Here is a 26,985-nt window from a genome sequence, read left to right as displayed (position 1 = left end):
AAACACTGAGATAAAATGGGTGTGCAGGCAGGCTGCAAAATGAAGCTTTGTCACAACCCACCAACACTATTTGTCTTTATAATGATACTTGTAATTGGCCCATTTTATATAAATATTTTCCTCAAAACTTGGAAATATTAGACAGGAGTATTTAACTGTACCCTTACTGCAACTTTGGCCAGTTTTTAATCCAGAATTTACTTCCAAGATGGACAGACTGAGTAACTAGATGTTCCCTTCATTAACGTCATAGTTGTAGTTTAGAAACACAACCAAAACACTACTTTTAGCAATAAGAGACATATCAACTTGCTGATTCTGTAATGATATAATGGAAGTATCTCAAACTAAATTATCTTAATTTTAGTAATGATTTTGATACTTTTAAATATTTCTTTTGAAATAATTTGGACTTAATTTTAACATCATTGTACAGATTAAAAACTGTTCAGAGTTAAAACGAATAATGGAAGGCAAGATGAAAAGTTGGGATAACTATTATTCATCTACTGAGCATATTAGAAGTCCATCCAATTTTATCTGTAGCAACATCTCTTCCAATTACGAAGCACATTAATGCAATAACCAGTAGATATTTGAAAGGTGTTGCTAAAAAGCACCAGTGAGTACTTGGCAAAAAAGTGACTTAACAAAAAAAAAAACGTAGAAAAATAATATCATGCAATTTGACTTGAAAAAGTCCATGGGAACGCATCTAGAGAAATAAAACAACTTCTGCGAGTTGAAAAAACCTGAAATACCAAAAGACAAATAGAGGACAGTGAACAGTAAATGAGATTTGAGTCCATAATATAAATAGATAATGAAAATGCTAAAGTAAATTTGGAGCTGTGGAAGCATCATTTCATTAAACAAAATCAGAATACCACAGGCACTTTTGATGTCTTTAAGGAGGAATATACATACTCGGAATTGCAAGAAGGAAAAAAATAAAGAAGGGATTTTTAAGATTATAAAGAAATAAATGGATATACCTTGGCTAAACGATAAGGAAGGATAACATGTAGTAGCCTATACATATCCAAAGGATGTAAACACCAGGTGATGAGAAGAACTACTGAAGATGAAACAAAGGGTACATAAGTGGAAGTAATAAGATGAAACCAGTAATACAAACTTAAGAATGAACAAGGACAAAATTTCCTGCAGTGAATCAGAATGCAGAACAAGTCCTCCAAAGAGGTGGAAATCTAGTCACAGTTCACACGTAAAGTCAATCTGAAAGCGGTATTTGAAAAATCAGCCCTACACTGGCAAAGGGACATCTTTGAAGAAATTACTTTTTTTTTCATCCTAGACATCCAGATTTCAATACTTTAGTATTTAGGTGATACTAAATTGATTGTCCCAATCCATGCATATTAGTCTGTATGTTAAGAACATCAGAAGTTATGGGAAGAAGGGGAATATGAAAAGTATGAAAAAGCAAGGAAAGATATTTACTATTAACAGACTGAATCTTACTCTGTAGGGCAGTTTTATGTTTATAACTTGCAATATATCCGTCATCTAAGACTAACGCATTCCATCAGACTCAGACTTTAGCTTACCTTTTACATTTTTAGATACATTTAAAAACCACAAATTTGTTTCAGTTTTACAAGGATAGTTGATTCTTGTCCACTCACCTGCTCCACTCCGTCTAGTGCTCATTTCTGCAACATAGGTCCACTCATTTGTATTAGCATCATAGCATTCTACTGAACTAAGGCACTGACGTGACGCCCCATCGTACCCACCAACAGCATACAGTTTACCTAGAAGGGTAACCAACAGAAACCTACAGATTTCTAATGCACACAGATTATATTGGTACACAGGCTGAGGGGAAGTCATCATTCTCTGAATCAGCTACTAATCGGTACCTGTTGTCAGTTACTGAGTTTCTATTTTGTAAATGGTTCAAGATAATACACTGTAGTTCTTTCTCATTTTTAGGATGTAAAAGGCAGCCAATAGCTAATAAACAATGTGAGTCAAAAGATTTTAAACTGCCTGGCTGAAGTACAAAGGTACTTTACCCTGGTCTTAATAAGAATTGTTCAAGCTAAGTCAAGTATGTCCAACATTGGAAACTTGCAAATAGGCTTCCTAGAAATATCAAAAATTCTGATGAAAATTACTTGTACAGCCTGCATTTTCAGATCAGAAACAGCAGTGGTTCCTATGCAGTTAAAACACACACCTAAAGCTGTTTTAAGACCCAAGAGCCAGCCCAGCTCTGCATTGTGCGAGTGACAACCAGGCTGTTCACCACCAAGCTGACTCGAAAGTCAGCAGTTTTCCTGGCACTGTCCTTGAGATCATCCCCAGCATGCAACCAGCAAAGTCAGCCACAGATAACAGAGTTGGCAATACTGCAGTGCTACATCACTAAAGACCAATTTATAAGGTCATCACTGCAGTAATCAGGCTTTCTAGCTTTGCTGACATGTGTAACCTAGAGCATGCATGCTTAGCGAGCTTTTCCTCAGCTGGCCTCAGGCACAGTTGAAGCTCTGAAAAAAAAGTTAGAACAACTATGCTGAAAGCTGATCAAAACCAAGTAGAATGATTACGTGGTGTTCATACCATTTGAATTACAAGGTTGAGCAAAAACATAAATCTGCAATGTGTTTTCAAAAGTGAGAACAGGTAGTAGGGTAAATGCATTTCCCCCTCCTTTTTAATATAATTTGTCAACTTACCTCCAACAACACCTACGCCAACACTACTTCTTCTTGTGTTCATTGGAGCTACATGAAACCACTCATTAGTCTTTAAGTTGTAAACTTCGACTGAGGATAAACCTATGAAGACAATACAACATTATGTTCTCTATAAATCTAGGTGCAGCACACTGTCTACCTTCTGGAAAATTCTTCGTATCTGAAAATTCAAATTATTTAGGGACTGTTGATTACTGTGCAAAAGGCATAACTGACGTTCTTTATGTAGGCAATTACAGTCAACCAATTCTTGGTGTCTGAAAAAGGGCAAATTAATAAAAGCTTTTGTGGAACTCTGAAAAATTCTTCCCTAGATTTTTTTCTTTCTTTTTAATTAAGTCACAGTGCTCTCTCCTACAAATAGTTATTAAGGAAAAGGATAATCTCTGCACAAACAGTTTAATGCATCTGTGAAGAGAATGAACAGTGTATGTCTGACCCACAGGTCAGAGAGTTGTTTGTTACACTACATGAAAATGCAGACATGTATTTCAAACGCAAACAGGACAAAAGAGACCAGGTAATTTTGCTGCTCACATCTTCCATGAGTTAAGGACTCTGACTGTAGAAGGAATACTGAAAGGGTACTTGTCAAAGATTCACTAGTCATTAAGCCTAAACTCAGATGGGAGCAAACAGTCCACTGTTCAGGTAGAAGGATGTGACCACTGAAGCACATTCCACACCACAACATACCAAGCTACCCTCATGCTTGGTTTCATCACAGCTACTGGGAAAAAAAAGACATTTAAATTTGTTATAACTATGTCAAGAGTAGTCAAAGCTCATCAGCATATAAAGGCAAATATACCTGTACTCCCATCAAATCCTCCCACAGCATAAAGAAGGCCATTCAATACAGCGGCTCCCAGTGTGCTTCTCCTGTCTTGCATATTAGCAACACTTGTCCACTGGTCCTTCACGGGATCATAGGAATCTACTGTGCGAACTCTCAGAGAACCATTGAAACCACCAACAGCATAAACCATGCCTCCCATGTACACCATTCCTAGAGCAGGGAATCGGGGAGGAAAGATGAGCGTTTTAGTCTTTGTTAATTCTATTCTGTACTCTCCTAAGTATGCAGATATTTGACACAATTTACAGTACTCCCTACACTATCGGGCTTTTGACAGTGTCCCAGAGGCACACTTTATTCAGATTAAGCACTAGAAGTTCTGACACTTTTTGTTACTAATAGCTCACACTTCTGAATATCATCCTTGCTGAATTTCTTCTTGCTTAGATATCTCAGCTGCTTTAAGGTCACATTTTCACATTTTTAGTATCAGTTGGTCACTTCTTCACCTTCTTCATCTTATTTAATAATAATAGCTTATTTTAATTGTAAAAATACTTATTATTATAATGCATTAATATTGGAATTTATTTATCCTCTGTATCTATAGGAAGTAAAGCAGTTTATTCTAGAGATTACAAACTGAAGCACAAATTAAGATGAAGTTACGAAACTTGCATTGTTCCAGATTATCAAGTAATTCAAATTTTAAGGATGATCACTGAAGTCAAGGCTTAACCCTTCTCAGATAAATGTCTTCAGTACTGTTCCAAAGAATGTGCGATGCTTTATACAGACGCCTAAATTCTGACGCATTACCAACCAAAACAAACAAAAAAAATTAGGCATCATTTACCCGCTCTACACCTTCTGGAAGGCAACTCAGCTACCTGATGCCACCGTTCTTCTTTAAAATCATAGCATTCAACACTGCGAATTGCCTTTGGTGCCTGTCCTCCAACTACCATCATCAACTAAAAGGGAGATGATAATATCTGTTAGTTATTTGCATATATGAGAGCACCTGAAAGATCAAAAAAGTGTTAAAAAATGAATCAAGCTTCTGTACAAGAAATAATTAAAGGATGGTTCTCCTAAATAAGAAATTTGAGTCTTGCAAGCTAGGCAAAATTAGGGATGGGGTTTTTTTTGTTTGGGGGGGGGGGGGGTTGTTTTAAACACGTGCAATTTGTAATTATAGTGGCCAGAGGAAATATCTAAGGTAGAAAAGCAGGACGCATTTAGAATCTCAGTACAGCTCCCTTCAACAAGGCAGATCCTGCTGTATCTTCACATCCTACTCAGACCTCAGGTATGAGAATTCAGTGTACATGATGTTCAATGGAACTGTGACCATCCATCACAGAACAGCCTTATCTGGTTCCTTTGAGAGAAACGTGCAAAATCTGCTGAATGGAATCTCCTATTCCATTATTGCAGTTGCCATAACAGTACTATGAGAAAACGTCTTTACTCCATTGGAAAGAAGATTAATATCTAATGTTTGTTTTGTTTTCTCCTAAAATGAACAAAAGGCAATATTTAGCTAAAAATTTAATAAAATGCCTTAACCCAGAGGCTTCAGTCCTTGTTTTGCTTTGATTATTTTTGTTTTTTAAAAACAGGCTTACTTCCCCATAATTGTATATTTCTTGAATGCTGACACATTTATTAAAAATGTTTATTGGAAGGGGAGGTAGTGGTGGTGCTGTGCGTAGGTTGGAGACTATAACATCTATATCATAAGTAGTATGGAGCGTAAAGCTAATCACTTGTTATATTTTTGTGATAAATAATCCTGGTACAAAAATTTTGACTGGAATACCCCAAGTGACAGTCGTGCTCTCATGAAATATTTTAAAATGGAGTTTGAAGAAATAAGTACATTGGAAAAATAAAGGTCTTACTTTTGGAAGGCTAGCAGGTGTTCTCAGTTTTGTTCGAGTGCTTTTCATCAATGCTCGTTGCTCAGTTGGCAGCAAGTGATACTTCATAGCTTCAATGAGGTAATCTTTACAAGCACTGCTGTTCTTAACCAATATTTCCTCTTCAACTCTCTGTTTATTAATAGAAGTTTAACAAGGTCTGAGCATGTTAAGGAAGTAGAACACAACTTACAATCTGAAGTGTAATAAAGCCTGTGCTATATCACACAAATGCAGATTAATCTGATTTTTTAGATTGTGGTTTAACCACAGTTAGACACAAATTTACATGATGACAATAAGCAGTCACTAGAAACAAAAAAAATCAGGGAGATGTGGGTTCTCAACTCGTAAGTGGAAGAAACAATGCTCGGCAAGGTAAATCACTTTTCTTATGATCAGGCACATTTCTTGACTTTTCAATTACAGGGAGTACAGAACACTTTACGGGGGGGGCATAGTGGAGACTAATTTAACAAATTACAATACAAACAATAAAAAAAAAAGCAAAAACACCCCCAAAAAACAAACAAACAAAAAAAAACCCCAAAACAACCCACACAAAGCAGGGGAAATTCAAATCACAAAAGCAGAATTTCTAAAATAAAGACCTACCAACTTACTACTATACCTACTAACCAATGCTAATAGTGAACCTATATTTTCAATCCTAAATATTTGTCCTGACACCAAAATATTCAAAATGAGCTTATAAAATTTTAAAAAATTTATTATATCTGAACCCGGTAAAGGAATGTTTCCTTTGTCATTAATTCCTAACCAACTTAAGCAATAGATAAAATTCTTAAGTTGAAAATTCACTTATGAAAACAAATCTTGTATCAAAGGTCATATTACAAATGAAAGGTAACCTGACCTTAGCAAATTATATCATCCAGATTACTAGTGTGGTATAACAAGTAGTTAGCCAAATAGATCAATTACTTATACATGTCATCCTCTATTCTTGATTCTGCGTATGTATGTGCACGTGCGTCTGTGGTAGTAGCTGTCTGTTTATTTTTACTGTCAGTAACACCCTACCTTACACTGTTGTTTAATTTTAAAATTATCCATCTGGCATTAAAAAAAAAAACAGAAATGTTCACGTGCAGAAGAATCAGTATTCCTTTTTGCTTACCTGAACTAAATATTCCCGGGAAAGCAAAGGCAGCCGAACATGCTCCATCAGGCGTGCCATTAGCTCCTGCCTTACATCTTTGTCATGGTTTACCCACGCTATCACTGCTTCAAATACCTTCCAGAAAACAAACAAATGCGAGTCCCTTGACTTACAAGTTGATAAGTATGAAAATATCAGTGTGCCTCCAAAAATAGTTTTTGCTTATACGAAAATTGCCAGCGTAAGAAAAGACAGCAGTTACAGCTCCCGTTATTTCCATAGTTATCCACTACAAAATTCTGAAGATGCATTAGCCAGTCTCTTTTTGTATCAGTTCTCTATTGGTGTTTCAAAGATAGCTGTGCTACGTCGACAAAATGCGCACAGTAATTTCATTGATACTGAAAATCCAGTAAAACTAGGTAAACAAACACCACGGCAGCAGCAATATTACAATCCTCGTACTTTTCTTCCTTTCGTGGAGAATCGACCTGCCACATCATCATTCAAATGACTTCTTATCACTGAGCCTTACCAGGAGAAGCGATCCCAAGCCTAGTTTCTCCTTTATTGCACAGCAGGTCATTATATACTAGAGCATGAAAACCTTAACTATAATCCTCAGAAGCAGCATCACATGTATCAAAGTGACGCATCCGGACCTTCAGGGTATTACGTGAACAGCAACATGACTTTGCTAGTTGCAGTTCAAGCAGACAGTTCTTAGATTCAAAGTTTCAAAAAGGTTTTAACACAAAACACTACCTAGCTGTACAAATCAGTATTCAAATGTGCTTTTGAATACAACTTAGCCTCATTTGAACAGAGGTGTTAGTACATCTATATACTCCTTGGAAAAAAGAAAACCAAAATATTTTAAATTGATTACAACTGGATTCAAAAGCACAGAATGAATAAATCTACAACCTGAAAACCGTTAGAGGTTCAAAGAGAGGGACTGGGCTCACTGGAGAGTTTCAAAAACAGCTTTAAAAGAATGAGATCTAGCTAAAGGTGAGCCAACACATATTGAAACTCAAGTTTGGTTACCCCAACCTACCTAGCCATCTCCTTTGCAACCCACATTTGTTCAGTTAGGCTAAACAGCCCACATGTACATACAGAGTTTTAATACCTTCATGGGACTGCTGATGCTGAAGTTAGTAGATGGTATATACTTGCTCTTCAAACTACTATTTTTGATTTATTTATCCCTTGGTAAACGAAACTCCTGTGTATGTGACTCACAACATGTGTTCTGTTTGTTCTGCTTGGAGATGAGAAAGAATTTCCATTTAATCTTGTTTCAATTTTTTTCAAAGAACAAAGGGTTATGTGATTTAATATAGTTTTAGGATTTTTAAGAGCTGAAATTAATTTTCATCATCGGACTGACAACATTTTTTGGGAAAAATCCTTTAAACATGAGCACAATACATGCCTAATTTCACTGAGGAAACAAAGAACGCATCCAAACAAGTGTACGATAGCAGCTCGCGCTCTCATCCAAAAGAACAAAAAGCATACTGGGATACAGGCGGTCTTACCTTCTCTTCTGAGGCAATTGTGAGTTTGTCACTGGATATAAGACTGCACACCTGCTCTACACCAAGATTGAGGTATTCTTCACTAAGTACGACATCAGAAAAGTGCTGTTCTGTTTGGAGGAAAAGAAGTACTCTAACATACAGTGTGAAGCGTATCCCACAACAAGCATTAAAGCAGCAGAGGAAAAACAGAATATTCAAAATGCATGCTAGAAGGAATACCTTAACATATTTTATATAGGTTAAAGCTTGGTCTCAAACAGCTTTTATATTTAAAGATTCTTTAAAATAATTGAAATATTAAAATACATTATACTAAATGTAGCAGTCGTAGCAATTTAACGTTTTCAGCATTGCTTCATCTCAGTACTTGTCCTCAGGAAGTACTTAAATCTTATTTTGCTGTCTTTGTACACACAAATACCGCAAAAAAGATTCCAGAAAAAGAATATGCTCTGTATGTTGTTGACAAATACATTTTAAACCTGTAGTTCAATGTGAACAATGGCTGATTCATTAGAACTAACCAGCATTTTTGCAATTTAATATAGGTCAAATCAAACAAGAAATCTGGATCTTGTTGCATCTCTCGGACCTTCTCCAAGGTCATAAAAATACTACATATCACAATCCCTACAACATGTAGAAGGTGTGTAATTTTTCCTCATTTTTTTTTTAATGCCTCAACTTAAAGTAAACAAAACTGACAAAATTTAATGTTTTAGTTGTAGAACCAGACATTTTCTTTTAAGATAGAGCACATATCTTTGTCAAGTTGTTTTTCAGTTATTCAGTTGTCCTCTCCCTTCCTTAAAATTGGTTCTTAAACCATTCAGTTGCTTAAAAAGTAGCTCCAGCCAGTTAACTGTTATTTTTCCCCCTCTTCAGCTATTCTTAACAGAAGTTAGCAGGGACAACTGTTACTGGGAATTTAAGAATTCACTCAAAAATAAAGTAAGTAGAAAAAGGTCAAACATACTCAAACTAAAAAAAAATTTTAAAGCCTTTTCTATCACTCCACTAGTGCTACTAGACTCCATGCTTGATAAACTGTCTTAAGCTGTTAAAAAAAGTTAAAGAATGCTGAATGCTTCCAGATCAAGAAGTCTAAAATTTTCAGGTCAACTTTGCAGGGTACAACAGCTTTTTCACACTGCACTAAAGCCTAGAGAGCATAAAAAGATATATCTAACACGGTATAATTCTTGTCCTTTATCTGGTTCAGCATTCCATTCCTTGAAACAGGCAGCACAAATTGCTTCAGGCAAAAGTCTAAGAATTTATATGAAAAGTATGATAATAAAACCTCCTCCCATAAAGGTCTCACTATAATCATGAAAGATTAGAGATTGGTAGCCAGAAGCATAACTTTTTACCTTAACCACATTTTACTAAGCAATTAGTTTAGTGAGATACAGTCCAGTTCCCTTGAGTTCGTTAAATTCTTGACTTTAATACCTTCCTATAGTAAAAATCTCACAGTCTCATTGAACAAAAAGGCCCACATCTAAATTCAACACACAGTTTACCATTAATAAGTTTTCAATTAATATCCCCATGTTCTAATGCTGAATACAATGATAGGGAAAGCCACAACCTGCCTACTCAAAATCATTCATTATTCTATATTCCTTTTTAGCCTTCATCTCTAATGTAGACAGTCCTTACCTTTTCACCACCCTCATCCTACCAGCCTTTTCATGCAATCATCATCACTACAAGTCCCTCCAACTCTGCAGCATTCTCTTATGATGGACACACATAGTATTTTCTGCTGTATTTCAGGTAATGGCATAGAAAGGATGAGGAGAAATACTACTGATTTTTATACCACCACCATTTTCCACTCCTTACAAATCATTGTCTGTTTGCTCTTCAGGCTACAAATATGCAGTTTCTTGAGTTGAAGTAGAGTTTTCTGAGGTACACTTATTGAAATAAGTATCTGATTAATTTTACTATTTGCAGATGGCAAATAGAAATTGAGAAAGTTGATTAGCATAAATTAGTTTTATGATAAACTCCACATTTCAAGTGACAGTGCCACAAAACAGCACGTCTGACTGTACTCAGAAATTGAGTTAAGAAGCAAGCAGAAAGCAGAAACAACACTCTTCTGTGTCTCAAACACATCTGAGGTTCAGGAGCCTTGTTCATTTTCCCTTGAGAAAGATGATCCAACAGAGGATCACATCCAACAGGATACACTTCATAAACTGGAAGTACCCAGTTGATTTTATAGACTCATACAAAAGCCTTCTATTTTTAAAAGGTGATTTAGATTTATGACATGCTCTAAATAGGAAGAGATCCAGCCCCTAAACAGAAGAGTGAAAGTTGGGAGTTTTCAAAGTAATACAATGAATGTGGGGCTGTCTCCATGCTAGGACGAGAACTGTAGAAGAAAATCCGACAAAAACAGACAGCACTTGAACAAAAACTAAGACTGTTTTACTGGATGTCAGCCTGTGTGCTTAAAGCATAAGGCATGGGTCCAAGCAAAGAAAGAAGAGTGGAAAAAAAGGAGAAATTAAACCAAACTACTCAGTCAATAGCTACAGGCTCAGGTTCTCAAGCAACACCTGGAAACAAATCCTCAGCTGAATTAATTACAGAAAAAAGGAGAAATAGAAGAGTAGATTGCTATATAAATTTTAGTCATCAAAAAAAGAGGTAAGGTGAAATAACTTCTTTTAAGAACTGTCTCTCTTGTTGTCAAGGAGACCATCTTAACTGATTGATAGATAATCTTTTGGCAGAAGCCAATTGAAATTACAGCTAGATGGATTATTCAAAATAATTAGAAACTGAAAAGAACAATGAAATGCAAAACCACCAATTAAGTCTGCCAATGGCAATTTATCTAAAGCTGTTCAAGTGCTGAAGACAGAAGGCATTATTATATATAAAAATAATCCTTACGAAATTCACACTTTTTGCTTCCTTTTAACAAGAAGGATATCAGCATCTTTGAAATAATATGATTCAGTACTAAAAGTTTCAAAAATCCCACTTATATCCTCTTTTGTTGATAATTATGAGAGAAAAATAGTACAAGGGGGTGCATTTTTTTTGCCTTCTGGGTTAGGATTTGTACTATCCCGTATTATTGCTCACATCCTGAAAGCTTTGATAATCTGGAGATATTAACATCAAACATCATGAAACTTATGACATGATTAAATATTTCATGCATCTATTCCCTGCAAAATCTCAAATTAGCTTCATTTTCATTTGTTGCATTAGGTAACACACTTCTTTCTTCATGAACACCTCCTAGATAAGCAAACAGATAGAACTATCTGGCTGGAAGTTTTCACGAGAGAATAAAATACGTTGTTTCCCCCCCCCACCCCAATCAGAATTTTCCACACAGCGTGCAACTTTTGACAAATTCGTACTGGAATCCTGCCGCACTTCTTGCCACTTGCATTGAAGCCAGCTGGCTCCAGAGTCAGGCAGCCTGGAAACAAGCTGCAGAGGCTTGGCTCCCAATTCCCACTTCCTAAGCAAGAAGAATCCTATTTTATTATCAAAACTAAAATCTGCCTTTAAGAAAAAAAAAAACTTCCATTTTAAGACATTTCTAAAATATCTGTTCCAATTGCATATGAAAAACTGATTTTCACATTTTTGCAACCGATAGAGACAGTTTCTATCTGAATAGCTAAAGATCTGTCCTTGTCTGCCCTGTACCAGTAGGATGAGTCTTCAGCTTCAGGGGCAAACTAAAAGGACAAAAAGGAAGCTTTTAACAATATGAAGGGGGCTAGTAACAAATTCTTTGGAAGTACAATAAGTGTGGAGAGCACAGGAAGACAATAGGAGCTGTAAATGTACCACTTTTTGATATTTTTCATTATGAGTCTGGAGATGTGTATTATACACACGGCAGCAGTAAGCACTTGATCTACCTCTTCTATCCAAAAGGCATATAGTCTTGCTGGCCATAAAGATGTTGGCAATAACTTTATATTTTTCAATTACATAGGAAGGAAAGCTACATCTGAAATCTGCACAGGACATTGTATGCTATAAACATTTGTGGATGAATTCACAAACATTATTTCACTCATTTATATACGTACAGGCAGACTTTCTCTGGCTTAATTGCCTTTATTAAGTGGAATAAAAAAATACAGAAGCAAAGGTCTGCTGAAGTTCCCTCAGATTAAAAACCTTTCAGAGAAGCATGGAGGCCAAAAATAAAAGCCTGTAACCCATCTTCTCCTTTTTGTTTTATGACAGTGGCTATGACATTGTTGAAGACTGCCTAAATTTCTGTTCCATCATTGGTCGGCTTCAGTCATTTTCTAACATTTTTCTGATGTGTTCCAGCAGCTGATGATACTTAATATCCATTTCCAGAAATCTTTTTAACATTTTGTACACATTCAGAAATCTTCTTCAAAGATCTTCCCAAAGCCACATTAACATGTATGAAAAACATGGCCAGAGCTTATCAGTGCCAGAGGCTGCAGCTGGAAAAATGGGAAAAAACCCTTACATTCCCTAGGTCTTTACATGACAGTAATCTAAGGCGTATTAGTGTGTGAAAAAAATATCACAATCAACTATATCAAGTCTTATAACTGTCTTCTGTCTGGTTTAGACCAAGTATTTCTATTCCACAAAACAGATGATGATATTTTTTATAAACTAAATGGAATACCTGCACCTTTCTGATGTGAAAATGCTACAAAACCAGATGGAACTTTCCAGAAATGTAGGATTCTTTCTTTAAAACAAGATAACCTCTTGTTTTAAAGCAATGCAGAGCATGGGAACTTGGAAAGATCTAAGCCTTACATTCATTTAAAAGAACAATGACAATTTCTCAAGCAGGTGAAACAAAAATATTTAGCAAGAATTAGTTTTTAAAATTATTGCTTCAATTCACAATCTCACTTTGTGATTTTTCTGGCTTGGGACAAAAGGTCTTTGCTAATGGCCTAACAGAAGGCACTGGTCAAGCAGGAACTCCAGCCTTATTACAGAGGGATAGATACAAGCTCTGCCAGCTGGAGAACCAGCAGAAGCTAAACACTGCAGAATCTTTTTTTTTTTTTTTTAATCTGATTTACTTGTCAATTTTATGCTTAAATAACTGCACTTGAGAACACCGTGAAATTCATAGCAGCCAAGGTAACAGAAGCATAGCAACAGACGTTGCTACTCAGAATAGCATCATAAGAACGATTCTGCTAACTACATCCTTTCAATCTCATGCATATGGATGTACACAAGAGTAGTCTACAGAAGACATGCAGGCTTCCAGGTCTAGTCAGGACTCAAAAGTTTGAGACTCAGAGCACCAGAATCAAGAACATGGTATCCCACAGTTAAGTACAACACAGCAATCCCTGCTTGGCAACACGTGCTAAGACTCCCTAAAGTTTCTTCAACATCTCCTCAGCATGATGCTAAAAGCCAAGAAGTTCTGCTGTGTAAAGCTGGTCCTCAAAAGATACTTCTACAGGTAATCCAATGTTTCCAAAGTCCGTACTGGCCTGTGCAGTGAGTGCAAGTACATTACTATTCTTTGATTATAACTAAGAAATATGTTAAAGCCTAAGCAGTGAGCAAGTGTCTCTCTAGTCCAAGATGGCATAGCCCTCTTCATTAAAAGGCTTTTCCAGTCTCTCTTCAGGTTGTACATAAAATTATAACAATTATAAAATTCAACACAGTCTCAGGAAAAATTGTTATTTTGTGAACATCTTCTAAGGCTACACAAGATGTGTATCAGACTAAAACTGAGGAAGGACTAGCAGCGGTCATGCCACATACTCTTCAAAGGAATCCTCACACAAGAAGGACAAGTGGCCTCAGATGTATGTAATCCCTGACTGTACAAGTGCGACAAGACCCAGAGCAGGGCTGCTTTCTGGAACATCATGAGAACAAGTAGCACCTCAGAAAGTTTAACTGCAACAGAAGCTCATTCCAAGTAATCTCTATCAGTTGTCCACCATTTTCAGATCTCTCCACAGGCATCTATCAACATGATAGAATTCTCAGTTGTGAGCAAAGTAAGGAGAGGGGTCAGCAAAACTGCTACCATGGACTTCTGGAGGGCAGACTTTGGCCTGTTCAGGTCACTGGTTGAGAGAGTCCCTTGGGAGACAGTCCTGAAGCACAAAGGGGTCCAGGAAGGCTGGACATTCTTCAAGAAGGAAATCTTAAAGGCGCAGGACCAGGCGGTCCCCGTGTGCCGTGAGAAGAGCTGGCAGGCAAGGCGACCGGCCTGGCTGAACAGGGAGATTTTGCTGGGACTCAGGGAAAAGAGGAGTTTATCACCTCTGGAAGAAGGGGTAGGCAACTCAAGATGAGTACAAGGATCTTGTTAGGTCAAGCAGGGACAAAATTAGAAAGGCAAAAGCCCAGCTAGAGCTCAGTCTGGCCACAGTGGTAAAGGATAATAAAAAATGCTTCTATAAATATATTAACAACAAAAAGAGAGGCAAGGAGAATCTCCATCTCCTACTGGATATGGTGGGGAACATTGTCTCCAAGGATGAGGACAGGGTTGAGGTACTTAATGCCTTCTTTGCCTCAGTCTTTAATAGCCAGTCCAGGTATCCACAGGGTATTCAGCCCCCTGAACTGGAAGATGGGGATGGAGAGCACAATAACCCGCCCATAATCCAGGAGGAAGCAGTTAAGGACCTGTTAAGCCACCTGGACACCCACGAGTCTATGGGGCCTGATGGGATCCACCCGAGAGTACTGAGAGAGCTGGCGGAGGAGCTTGCCAAGCCACTCTCCATCATTTATCAGCAGTCCTGGTTAACAGGGGAGGTCCCAGAAGACTGGAGGCTTGCCGATGTGACACCCATCTACAAGAAAGGCTGTAAGGAGGATCCTGGGAACTACAGGCCTGTCAGTCTGACCTCCGTACTGGGGAAGATGATGGAGCAGTTCGTCTTGAGCGTGCTCACAGGGCATGTGCAGGACAACCAAGGGATCAGGCCCAGCCAGCATGGGTTCATGAAAGGCAGGTCCTGCTTGACGAATCTGATCTCCTTCTATGACCAGGTGACCCGCCTAGTGGATGAGGGAAAGGCTGTGGACGTTGTCTACCTGGACTTTAGTAAAGCCTTTGACAGCGTCTCCCACAGCATTCTCCTGGAGAAACTGGCAGCTTGTGGCTTGGAGAGGTTTATTCTTCACTGGGTAAAGAACTGGCTGGATGGCCGAGCCCAGAGAGTTGTGGTGAACGGTGTTAAATCCGGCTGGCAGCTGGTCACAAGCGGTGTTCCCCAGGCGCTCGGTTCTGGGGCCGGTCTGGTTCAGTATCGTTATCGATGATCTGGATGAGGGGATCGAGTGCTCCCTCAGTAAGATTGCAGATGACACCAAGTTGGGTGGGAGTGTTGATCTGCTGGAGGGTAGGAGGGCTCTGCAGAGGGATCTGGACAGGCTGGATCAATGGGCTGAGGTCAACTGTATGAGGTTTAATAAGGCCAAGTGCCGGGTCCTGCACTTGGGTCACAACAACCCCATGCAACGCTATAGACTTGGGGAGGAGTGGCTGGAGAGCTGCCTGGAGGAAAAGGACCTGGGGGTGCTGGTTGACAGCCGGCTGAACATGAGCCGGCAGTGTGCCCAGGTGGCCAAGAAGGCCAACAGCGTCCTGGCCTGTATCAGGAATAGTGTGGCCAGCAGGAGTAGGGAAGTGATCGTGCCCCTGTACTCGGCACTGGTGAGGCCACAGCTTGAATCCTGTGTTCAGTTTTGGGCCCCTCACTACAAGAAGGATGTTGAGGTGCTGGAGCGTGTCCAGAGAAGGGCAACGAAGCCGGTGAGGGGTCTGGAGCACAAGTCTTATGGGGAGTGGCTGAGGGAACTGGGGTTGTTTAGTCTGGAGAAGAGGAGGCTGAGGGGAGACCTTATTCACTCTCTACAACTACCTGAAAGGGGGTTGTGGGGACGAGGGTGTTGGCCTCTTCTCCCAAGTAACCAGCGACAGGACGAGAGGAAATGGCCTCAAGTTGCGCCAGGGGAGGTTTAGATTGGATATTAGGAAAAATTTCTTCACAGAGAGGGTGGTCAAGCATTGGAACAGGCTGCCCAGGGAGGTGGTGGAGTCGCCATCTCTGGAAGTGTTCCAAAAACGTGTGGATGTGGCGCTTCAGAACATGGTTTAGGGGACATGGTGGCGCTGGACTAATGGTTGGACTTGATGATCTTGAAGGTCCTTTCCAACCTTAGTGATTCTGTGATCATAGATGCATATGACACTCCTAAATTATAGACATCTCAGAGTCTGCTACAGGAGGACCAACCCCACAATAGGATTATGAAGCTCCAATTTTAATGAAAGTTAGGTTTTTACTCTGACTGGAAGGAAGTTCCAGAGTTTCACTTTTCTAATAACTTCTGATCTACATTAGCATCCATTTGCTTTTATGCTATCATTGTCTGTTAGAAGTATCTCCCTGCCTCTTTTTCCTAAATATAAAATATCAAGTGTAACAAAATAAAGACTGGGAGAAGTTAAACATCCAAATACTTTACATTTTCTCTAGTAGGGAAATATTTTCACTGCTTTTTCAATATAATAATCCTCTTCTATACTCATTCTAGTTTCTGGAGCCTTAATCCCAAAATGTCTGCTCCTCAGAGTTCAGCTGTCTGTGATACAAGGCCTAATTCTGAAACGGCACAGCCATCTATCTTTGGCTCAGACTTTTGTCAAAATTTTTTCAGTTTTAAGAAAGAGCCTTGACAAGTACAAGGAGACATTTGAGATAAGAATAGGGGGAAAAAGAAGCCATGACAGCTGAGAAACAGTCAGTAATGTGGTGGGTTGACCCTGGCTAGATGCCAGGTGCCCACCAAAGCTGCTCTATCACTCCCCACCTCAACTGGACAGGGGAGAGAAAGTATTATCAAAAATTTGTGGGTTGAGATACAGACAGGGAGAGATCATTCAGCAATTACCATCATGGGCAAAACAGACTCGACTTTGGGAAATTAATCTATTATCCATCAAATCAGAGTATGGTAACGAGAACTAAACCAAAATCTTAAAACACCTTCCCTTCATCCTCCCCTTCTTCCGGGGCTCAACTTCACTCCCAGTTTTCTCTACCTTCTCTCACCTGAGCAGCACAGGGGGACGGGGAATGGGAGTTGTGGTCAATTCATCACACGTTGTCTCTGCCGCTCCTTCCTCCTCAGGGGGAGGACTCCCCACGCTCTTCCCCTGCCCCAGTGTGGGGTCCCCCCTGCAGGAGACGGTCCTCCATAAACTGCTCCAATAGTCTTCCCATAAACTGCAGTTCTTCATGAACTGCTCCAGCCTGGGTCACTTCCATGGGGTGCCGTCCTTCAGGAACAGACTGCTCCAGCCTGGGTCCCCCACAGGGTCACAGGCCCTGCCAGCAAATCTCCTCCAGTGTGGGCTTCCCATGGGGTCACAGCCTCCTTTGGGCACATCCACCTACTCTGGTGTGGGGTCCTCCCCGGGCTGCAGGTGGAGATCTGCTCCAGTGTGGAGCTCCATGGCTGCAGGGGCACAGCCGGCCTCACCATGGGCTTCACCAGGGGCTGCCAAGGAACCTCTGCCCTGGCACCTGGAGCCCCTCCTTCTGCTCTGGCCTGGGGGTCTGCAGGGCTGTTCCTCTCACATGTTCTCATTCCTCTCTTCAGCTGCAATTACTGTACTGTTTGGGGGTTGTTTTTTTTCACCCCCTTCTTAATTATATTATCCCAGAGGTGCTACCACCATCACTGATGGGCTCGGCCTTGGCCAGCAGTAGGTCCATCTTGGAGGCAGCTGGCATTGGCTCTATTGGACATAGGGGAAGCTTCTAGCAGCTTCTCACAAAGCCACCCCTGCAGCCCCTCCACTACCAAGACCTTGCCGCACAAACCCAATACAGGTAAGAAGCTTGAAAATTCAAGAGGAAAAGGTATAAACTGTACAGAAGAAAACCAGGGAGTCAGCAGACAGGAGTCCAGCAAGACTGATGATCAGCCCATTCCAAGGTGAAACGAACGCCAACCTTTCCTCCCTGGGCACTTTTACCAGGAGTACCGAGCATGCCGGTGCTCAGTCTAGTAGCCTGCAAGTCCCAGCTAGGACCAACAAATAGCTTCCTTCTCCTTTTCACTTGTCTGCACCCCCCTTGCAGAGTCTCTCTGAGCACAGAAAAGGATGCCTGAACAAAATGACCTAGAGAGGGAGGGTTACAAGTTGGACACAGTTCCTGTGCTTCTCAAACATCTTTAACCAATATTGCACTCAATGTCTTGCCAGGGTCTTAGATTTTATATTTCTAGGAAGTAATGTATACAAATATTAGCTTTGACTACTAAATTGAACAAAAATATTTTAGAAGTAACTGAAGTAGTTTAGAAGTTAAGACATAGTGAAAATAGAAGTTGGAAAAAAATGATTTAAAATTCAAAATTAAGCAACCGCTATATCAAAGTGTGTTCCCCGAAACGTTAAATATCTGAACATTAACTCTAGTTAATAAATGCATGCCTTGCTTCCTATTTCATGAAAGGTCAGAAATATAACAGCTTTTTGGATTTAATATTATTTTACTCAAAGACAAAAAGATTTAATTAAAACTTTTTTCATAATAGTCTAGATACAGTTATCACAAAGTCATTCAGTCATGTACACATTAGAACTTCAAGTAAGGTATGCATTACAAAAGCTAGTACTTTCCAAAACAACCTGAATAACTTTTGAATTTTTTTAAGTTGATATATAAATAATTTGAATACAATTTCACTAGACTAAAAGCTTCTGAGTATGGCTGATTTGTATACCTCAGTTTCACCCTCAAGTCAGCAATCAGGGATTCTGTTGACAGACACCTAATCATACGAGTTTGCTGCATTTCTATTTTTTCCTGAAACATCCATTCTTGACAGAGATACTATAATGTCCTGAAAGTGGGGTAAAAAAAAAAAAAAAAATCTATACCAGAAAACAGATTTTCTAGGAATTAAGGCAACTGAAAGCATTCAAAATCCTTTTTATGAGGTCTAAAATTACTCAAGGCAATAAAAAGCCTATTATTTGGACTTAGACACTTGAATTGAAGCACTTAGTGCTCTATTTCAGGAAAATCTTCAGTTTTAGCTCTGTACTAATTGCTAATGATGCTAATCGGTCACTATACATTTTAGAAAAGTTATGAAAAGGAATACAATCACATGAATTTGTTCTGCAGCCTTATCAGGGTATTTCATTTTTAATTCTCTTTTCGGTATTGCTCTCGTACTAAACCTGACAGAGTGCTAGGGATTAAGGCAGGCACTGCAGAGAGTGCAATGCAATGAAGTAGCTCACACCCTGACTATGCGCAGCATGTTTATCTCAAGTGTAAGAACAGAGTCTGCATTGCTTTAAAATTCACCACACAGATACGGCAAAAACACAGTAGGAGTTGAGCTGGCAGCTCATGGTACATGCCAGCAGGACTCCAAGAATACGGTGACAAAAAAGGGAAGCATAGATGAGGAAAGTGCTTTCTGGAAGAATCTGATAGAAATGGAAGATGGTTTGATTACAGAGGAAAGAGAAGGTTAGTTCCAAACACAAGAGTAGTAGAGAAAGATATGAAATAAAAGATTCAAGTGAGGGTAATTCTGCTGAACTGGAAAAGCCAAGGATGAGAGGTCGGCATTTGACCGGGGGGAAAAGAAATACTGGAAAAGTAGTAAAACAACCTTAGCAGAGATGAAGTTACGGCAGAGTTAGATTTACATTGCAGCAAAAGGGAAACATAATGTAGACCAGATTTGGTAGGGAGCGAAGAAACAAAATAGAGGAAATCAACTCAGTTTACTCTCAACTGAGTAGCTGAGAGAAAATAGTGGAGGAGAGTTCAAGTTGTCAAGTTCACAAGCCTGAGTGACTGGGAGAACACTGAAGTCACCAGTGACAGAGGAAGACAGGGAGAAGGGAGAGATGATTAGATGGAAAGCAATTCACTTTTGCTGAATCTGAAGTAGAAATGAAACATCCAAGAGACACTGAAAAGACAGGAAAAGATCTGTGACTGGGTAGATAGTGCAAGCTGCATGTAAGGAAGCATAATTCAGAGTCACTCTCAACCTCTGATAAACTGTGACTTTCCAAACAAATTTGTCCTACTCTCTGAATATTCACTGCCAAAGCTCTAATCAAAATACACTACTTTGCTAGTTAGTAAGTGAAACCCTATAATAGAGTTTGGGTTTTTTCCACTACAAAAAGCTTCCATTAAAAAGTAATTCTTCAGCATAACATCTTCAGTCTTGACTCCAACATAAAGACCCCAAGGCACTCTACACACAAAAGAACCGTAAGATCATTGCTACTTGAACAAATTAAAAGCCTTAGTTTTTGTTACCGTATTATGCTACAAATTTACAAGCTTACACAATGTTTTGTTTACTTTTTAGTAATCTACGTTTTGCAACCTTTCTTGGCATCAAGAGCAGTCAAACAAGATTTTAATCTATCATGTTAAAAATTACCAATTTAGTAAGAATTCCTCTGAAACTACATGTGTATCAGTTTCCAACAGCAGAAAATGTTGGAATATGAAGAAAAAGGATTTTAACCTTCACAGAATCATAGAAATGTAAGCTAGAAAGAACTTCAAATCACCTAGTTTTGCACAGACATGACTTAGATCAACCTAAATCTGGTTAGTCTAAACAGTTTTTTTACAGCTGCCTAACCATGGAGAGTTTAAAACTTCCACAGACAGCGTGCCTGATCTGTATTGTTTTTACATTTTTTACTTAATATATGAAATTACTTTAGAAATACCTCACAAGTTAAGCTTACTCATTCTCAGTCATTTTTACGCACAGAGAAGATTTGCATTCCTTCTCATCCTCCTAGCCTTTTCGTTTCTTGACTGAAACTCTTCTCTCAGTCTTTGTCATAGGTCAGCCTGTTTACTTAATATGTTCATGTTAGACTTCCTTGGATTCATTTCAGCCTGTCTGTATCTGTCTTAGTTTGGTTCAGCGTTTTTCCACCTGAGGCCTCACCAGCATCAAGAAAAAGAGAATACTTATTCTCCCATGTCCCCCCCAGTACAGCACTACTAGTACTTCACCACAGAATCAGAATTGCTTTTTCATTCACAACAGCAAGCAAAACAAAGAACCTAATCTTCAAAAACGGCAAGCCTTGACATGAGCTAGTCCTCTTACAGACGTGAATAACATAGTCTTTAAGATGACAATGATAATGAACTTTTTTTTCCCCCCAGAAAAAAAATGAGAAACAATCCAATTGCAAGTGCTCTCTACAAGGAAAGTAGGATTTTGTTGGTTGAGCTATATGGTTAGTTAGAAGATGCACCTCTATCTACTTCGTGTCAAGGTAGGAGAATGAGGCTACAGCTACCCTTTACAGTAGGAAATTTCAAATCTTGGGCTAGATGAGTGGGATTTTCAGAAGACAAGTTGATAACACAATACTCATGGTATGTTTCTTGCTTCTTAGCCAGTGCAGTACAGGTGCTACAGACAGGGCCCCACCACACTCTCATCTTCTTTCTTCCCCCATGTACTTCCTACAGACTTTGACGTCTAGCAGTGCTGGAATTTTAATTCTTCTTTCCTGATTTCCTCCCTTAAGTGACAGTGCCAAATTTTAAACAGCAAACTAGCTTCTTTCTGAATTACAAATTGCTTGGACCCTGACAGACTGTAAAGATGCTGCCCTTTTGCGTTTATCATAACTATGTTCCATCCAGGAGACTTTCTTTCTCTTAGACATTCATAATGCACTCTTCATCAGAAGATACATGTCTGCAATATCCTGGAAAAATTCTGTTTCCTCTGGGTGGAGTTGCGTGGGCATAGAACCTGCGCGTGTGTACCCCCACACACAGATGTCAAGCTGCTTTCTATACTAATGATAACTTGCCTGCATATGTGTTGGCCTTGTTCAGGAGATCTGTGCATGCATGCATGTCCGCAAAAGCACGAATCCCCAGGCAGTTGATAGGATGAAGCTGGGATTCCAAAAATTCACAGCAAGTCCTTTTCACATCCTGCAGTTGCAAGAGACCAGCTGCTGGGAGCAGTACCTGTAAGAAGCAAGAGGTGGTTAATACCCCACTTCACTTCTGAGCTTTTACAAGAGTATTCTCAATATTAATAACGAAAACAAAATAATCCATTAAAAAATTAAATTACTGAAACAGAGAGGAAAATTTCAGCATTATGCAGCTGAAGAACTTAAAGCCCAACATTAACATGATTTTATCTCCCTGCAAATACCATTTAAGATTTAAAATAACAAGCAACATCTCTACCACCGTGTTCACTGGGAAATCATTCCATAGATTATAATTCTCATCCTTCATGTAAACCTCTCCCCAATATTCATTCACACGTTCCCTTCTTGCTGTTTCCAACACTCCATAATTACATCTCATTTCCAAACCTTCAGTATTAAATGTTTCTTTAAATCAAAGATTTCTAGACCATGATAGAATATGTAAATCTTGTTTGCATGCAAGCACTGGACATGGTACATTTTTTAGCATCAATAATAAGCATCTTTATTGAATTGATTCCAGTAATCAATTCAGCTTCCAAAGAAGTCTGTGACCTTCTCAGAAAAATGACAATTCAGGAATTTAAAAGCCTGAGCATGTAAAAAAAAATTATATAACTCATTAAAAATCCGTATCAGTAAGGAATTAGTGTAAATGACGTATTTGTCCTTCAATTTTCACAAAGGAAGCAAAAAGTAAAGAAGAATTTTTAAAACTGTATAGCATACATTTTATTTGCCCAGTGAAACTTAAACATGAGATTTACATGAACTATGCTTGTGCCTTTGAGCAAAATTCCACACTGCTATGCATAATTTCTTCTTCACAATATTTTCATTTTCTGTGCCGTTGATGGTTATTTTAACAGGGCTTCTATTTTAGAAGATTCAAGTGTGAAATTGTTAGCTTGCATATTCGGTGGATGACAACAGGCACGATTTTAACATGGAAGTCTTGCAACCATTCCCTTACATAGAGAGAAAACATGTACTATAGGACTGTATCAATAAGCAAGCAAAAAAAAATACAAAGACAACGGCTGCACTATTCTTGTTAATGTTTGCTTTTCTCTTAAACAATTACTTGGGTAGAATTAGAGAGAGTCAAACAAGATGAAAACTAGAAGAAAAGAGGAGAGTAAAACTATTTAGAAACCTGTGTAACACTTACTACATGAAAGCTGCAGAATATACTTCTACATTATTGCTCTTTGGAAGAAGTTTTAGTAACTGTATCATCAAATGTTTGCCATCATCTCTGTAAGCATCTACCTACTTGGCTTCTAAAGAGCTCCTCTTACTGTTTACTCTTTAGATTTTTTTTCTTGAAATAAAACTTAACAATTACAACCCAAACTAAAACAAAAAGGAGTTCAGGTGATACAACCTTGTAAAGCTAATGTCTGCTTTACAGTTCATTTTTTGGTCCTGTTTTTGCTATTTATGACTATTTCTCTCCCTTCAGCCTGCCATATATAAAGCCTGCTTGAAAACCCTCTTTCTGTTTCTCAAGATATTAATCCCTAATTTGAAGCAATAATCCAGTATAGCCTCTGTTTTACACGTTTGGCTATCAAAGTAGACAGCAGAAAAGAAGGATCATGTATTTAACAAAGGTTTACTTTGAATATCAACTGTTAATGAATGAGAAATGAAGGAAAAACACAAATGTGATTGCACTCAGATACACACACTGCTGCTAGATCTTAGATAATCCTTGAACAGATCAAATAAATCCAACAAAATAAATGGAGAAGATCTGTATATATCTGACACTTGTGCCTATTAAAGTCACACAGTTCAAAACAAATTTAGTAAGTTTAAAGGTTACTGATGACAAGGTTAAAACAGTACAGTGAACTAATTTGATTTTAGCATATATATAAAAATCAAAAGATAATATTACTAATACAATTTCTATTACTTGAACTACAATGTGATTAGCTATAACAGCAAGTGGATAATTCATCCTAGAATTCACTATCAAAGAAGGTATGTAACTGCATACTAAAATCAGGCTAGAAATCTACAACAAGTATTTATTTACACAACTTGTCCCAATGAAGCAAACATTTCACACCTGCTTACAACTTCAGTAACTAATTCAAACACAGTCCTATATAATTTTAGGCATGTTATCAGTATAGTTGAGCAAATAACTCTGAGAACAGTCCTTGACTCCTTTGAAAACAATCCTTTATTGCTTAAATGGATTCAGTAGAAAAATATGTAAAATCTTCATCAAATCAGTAAACAAAATGGAAAGGTGAAATTTGAGAATGGTATGCAGAAGAAAATTTAAGATTTGTATGCACAGTCATACTGAGACGCCTGCTCACTCATATGAACAGTAAAGCAACGTTCCTGAACTAGAAAATCACTCTTCATTACGGGAAATTTACACCAGCTCTTAAATCATTGTAATTGAGTTTCTAAAGTTAGATTTCAATACATTTTACTTAGAGAATCAGACATTTAAATCTAAATATACTTATGTGTATTCTGCTACTAAAAGGGAAAAGAGAGGCAAAGTGCATCAAATTTATCCCATGGAAATTACACGTTGGCCTTTAGTTACTAGGCAACAAGAGCTGTGGTAACATCTATTTGTACCTATAGAACTGTTAACCTGGAACCTGTAACAACCTGTGTTTTAAAATACAGCTTCATCACAGACAGATTCACTCTGCTGAAGCCGGGGGTGGGTGGGGAAGAACACCCAAACTCCTCTCAACTCCCCCCCCCCAAAAAAAAAAAAAAAAAAAAGAGAACAGATTAAAACTGCAGTACAGATTAAATTTAACTGCTGTCGGCTCCAAACTGGTAGGCTACAGCTCAGATTTACTTCCAAAAAGAGCCAGTAGAGGGTATCCTAACTTCCCTTTAAAGATCAAAAACACTTTAATATGCATACCCCTTTGTACTGCAAGTACTGCGGGGGGGGGGGAATCAAACATCTCCAATTGCTTATTCTATGAAAACATATCCTCATCACAGCGGTTCTTGCTTTTATAATTAAAGAAACTGAACAGATTATTATTACAGATGGCAAGTAAGAAATTATATATTCTCTTTTTTGTGTCAAGGTCATGGCGATGAATCTTGGAATGACTAGAGCAGATCATTTAACGCTTACAAGTCTTTGAAGACTATTCCCTGGTTATGTACTCCTGGTTCTGCTTCCTGAAGCAACACTCCTATTCCCAGAGACGTGTATATGTGGCTCAGCCCAACACAGAGTATAATCACTGAAAAACCAACAGAAGGAACTCTGAAGAGAGCAACAGGCTTGAGCTGGCTTTATCCCACCTATTCCCTCCTAGTGAACTAGGGATGCCCAGCATCCTGACAGTGGGCATATAGAGACCAGTAATGGAATCACTGTTGCATGGTGATCCAAATGCAATTGCTATATTGTGCTTGTGTTACGATTTCAGTATAGTGCTGTATCTCTCTGCTAAATCAAAACATAGCGTACATGTAGCGCCAAGTATCTTCAAACAAGTAAATTTTATATCAAACATCAAGCCCTCTTTGTGGACTATCTAGAAGCACCTGGCCAGAGAAGCTGCCCTGGAGTGCCTCCACACCACCCGAAGGCTGCTAGATGACTTAATGGGCATCCCTTCACAGCTTCACAAAGTTCAGTGCTACACTCCCCTTCACATAGCCCCCTGCTCCCACAAGTTGGTACCACTTTATGCAACACATAAAGCTTTTAGTACCTGACCTGCTAGTTGAGACTGGAGGAGCAAGTCCAGTGGAAGGGGCTACCAAGATGATCAGAGGGTTGGAGCATGTCTGATATTATAAAGAGAGGCTAAGAAAATTTGTTCAGTCGTAAAAGAGAAAGGGGAGACCTTATTACCGTCCACAACTATCTAATGGGAGGGTAGAGAAGACTGAGTCAGACTGTTCTTGAAGACGCATAGCAGTGGGAAAAGAGGCAAGTGGGAACACAAGAAAATCTGACTGGAAAAAAAGAGTCAGTCGTTTTTTTGTTGTTTTGTGCTTTGTTTTTAAACCATGAGGGTGGTTTAGCCCTGGAACAGGCTGCCCCAAGACACTGCAGAATCTCGACGCTTGGAAATATTAAAAATTCAGTGGGCAGGCCCCTTACCCTACTTTAACTGAACCTGCTTTTAAAAAGTTCAATTCAAAGTAAAATTTGAATTGATTAAAGCTTTTGGACCTCTGATTTAAATCAATCGGATTCTGTAATTTTATATCAATCCATGCTATCATCTTTGCACACATTCTCCTAGTCGGAACATACTGTGCTACCTGCAGTATGAAAATATTGCCTTAACCATCTTCATCTCCATTATTTTTAAATTCCCTGGCATTTCTTTATGATTTCCATCATGAATTCTTGCCCAAAGTCAAATTGATACCCACCAACAATGCATTAAGATCAGTATAATGCCACTATGAAAAAAAATGAAAGAACCTATTGCAGGTTTTGGGAACAAGATCCCACAGCATAAAGAAACCCAAAATTTCTCAAAACATTAAAGCACTTATCAAGGAAATAAGCCAATAAAAATCAAAGTAGCATATGCCAAGAGAATTGAATAATGTGCTGCCTAAAATAGAAAAATGTCATTCTTTATCACATGAAAGAGCAAAAAAACCCACAAATCTCTAACATTGGGAAAGGGACTAACCCAGGAAAGCAAACGTGTGAGAATCCAAACCCAATACAATGCAACATACCAGCATACAGGAGAGCAAGCTACATCCTTGCTAATTGCAGATATCCCATATTTCAGTTACAACATTAAAATTAAATCCATTTCAGAGAGCAGCAGTTATGTTAATACCTGT

The 26,985-nt window shown here is 38.6% G+C and overlaps 1 protein-coding gene across 2 annotated transcripts in view; it reads right to left on the bottom strand.

Annotated features, from left to right (window-relative positions):
- KLHL2 (kelch like family member 2) overlaps positions 1-26,985 on the bottom strand; it is a gene marked incomplete at both ends in the record, with an annotated part of 63,299 nt that overhangs the window by 3,722 nt on the left and 32,592 nt on the right. For both annotated transcript variants that reach the window (XM_081999067.1, XM_081999068.1), the window contains 8 exons: positions 1,650-1,778; positions 2,709-2,810; positions 3,541-3,738; positions 4,385-4,502; positions 5,436-5,585; positions 6,595-6,711; positions 8,124-8,233; positions 22,024-22,186. In XM_081999067.1, the coding sequence (XP_081855193.1) occupies positions 1,650-1,778; positions 2,709-2,810; positions 3,541-3,738; positions 4,385-4,502; positions 5,436-5,585; positions 6,595-6,711; positions 8,124-8,233; positions 22,024-22,186 (1,087 nt within the window). The remainder of the gene's footprint in view (positions 1-1,649; positions 1,779-2,708; positions 2,811-3,540; positions 3,739-4,384; positions 4,503-5,435; positions 5,586-6,594; positions 6,712-8,123; positions 8,234-22,023; positions 22,187-26,985) is intronic.

The sequence above is a fragment of the Phaethon aethereus genome, assembly GCF_964289735.1.
Source record: "Phaethon aethereus genome assembly, chromosome: 4".
NCBI lineage: Eukaryota > Metazoa > Chordata > Aves > Phaethontiformes > Phaethontidae > Phaethon > Phaethon aethereus.
This window is presented reverse-complemented; position numbering and strand designations above follow the sequence as displayed.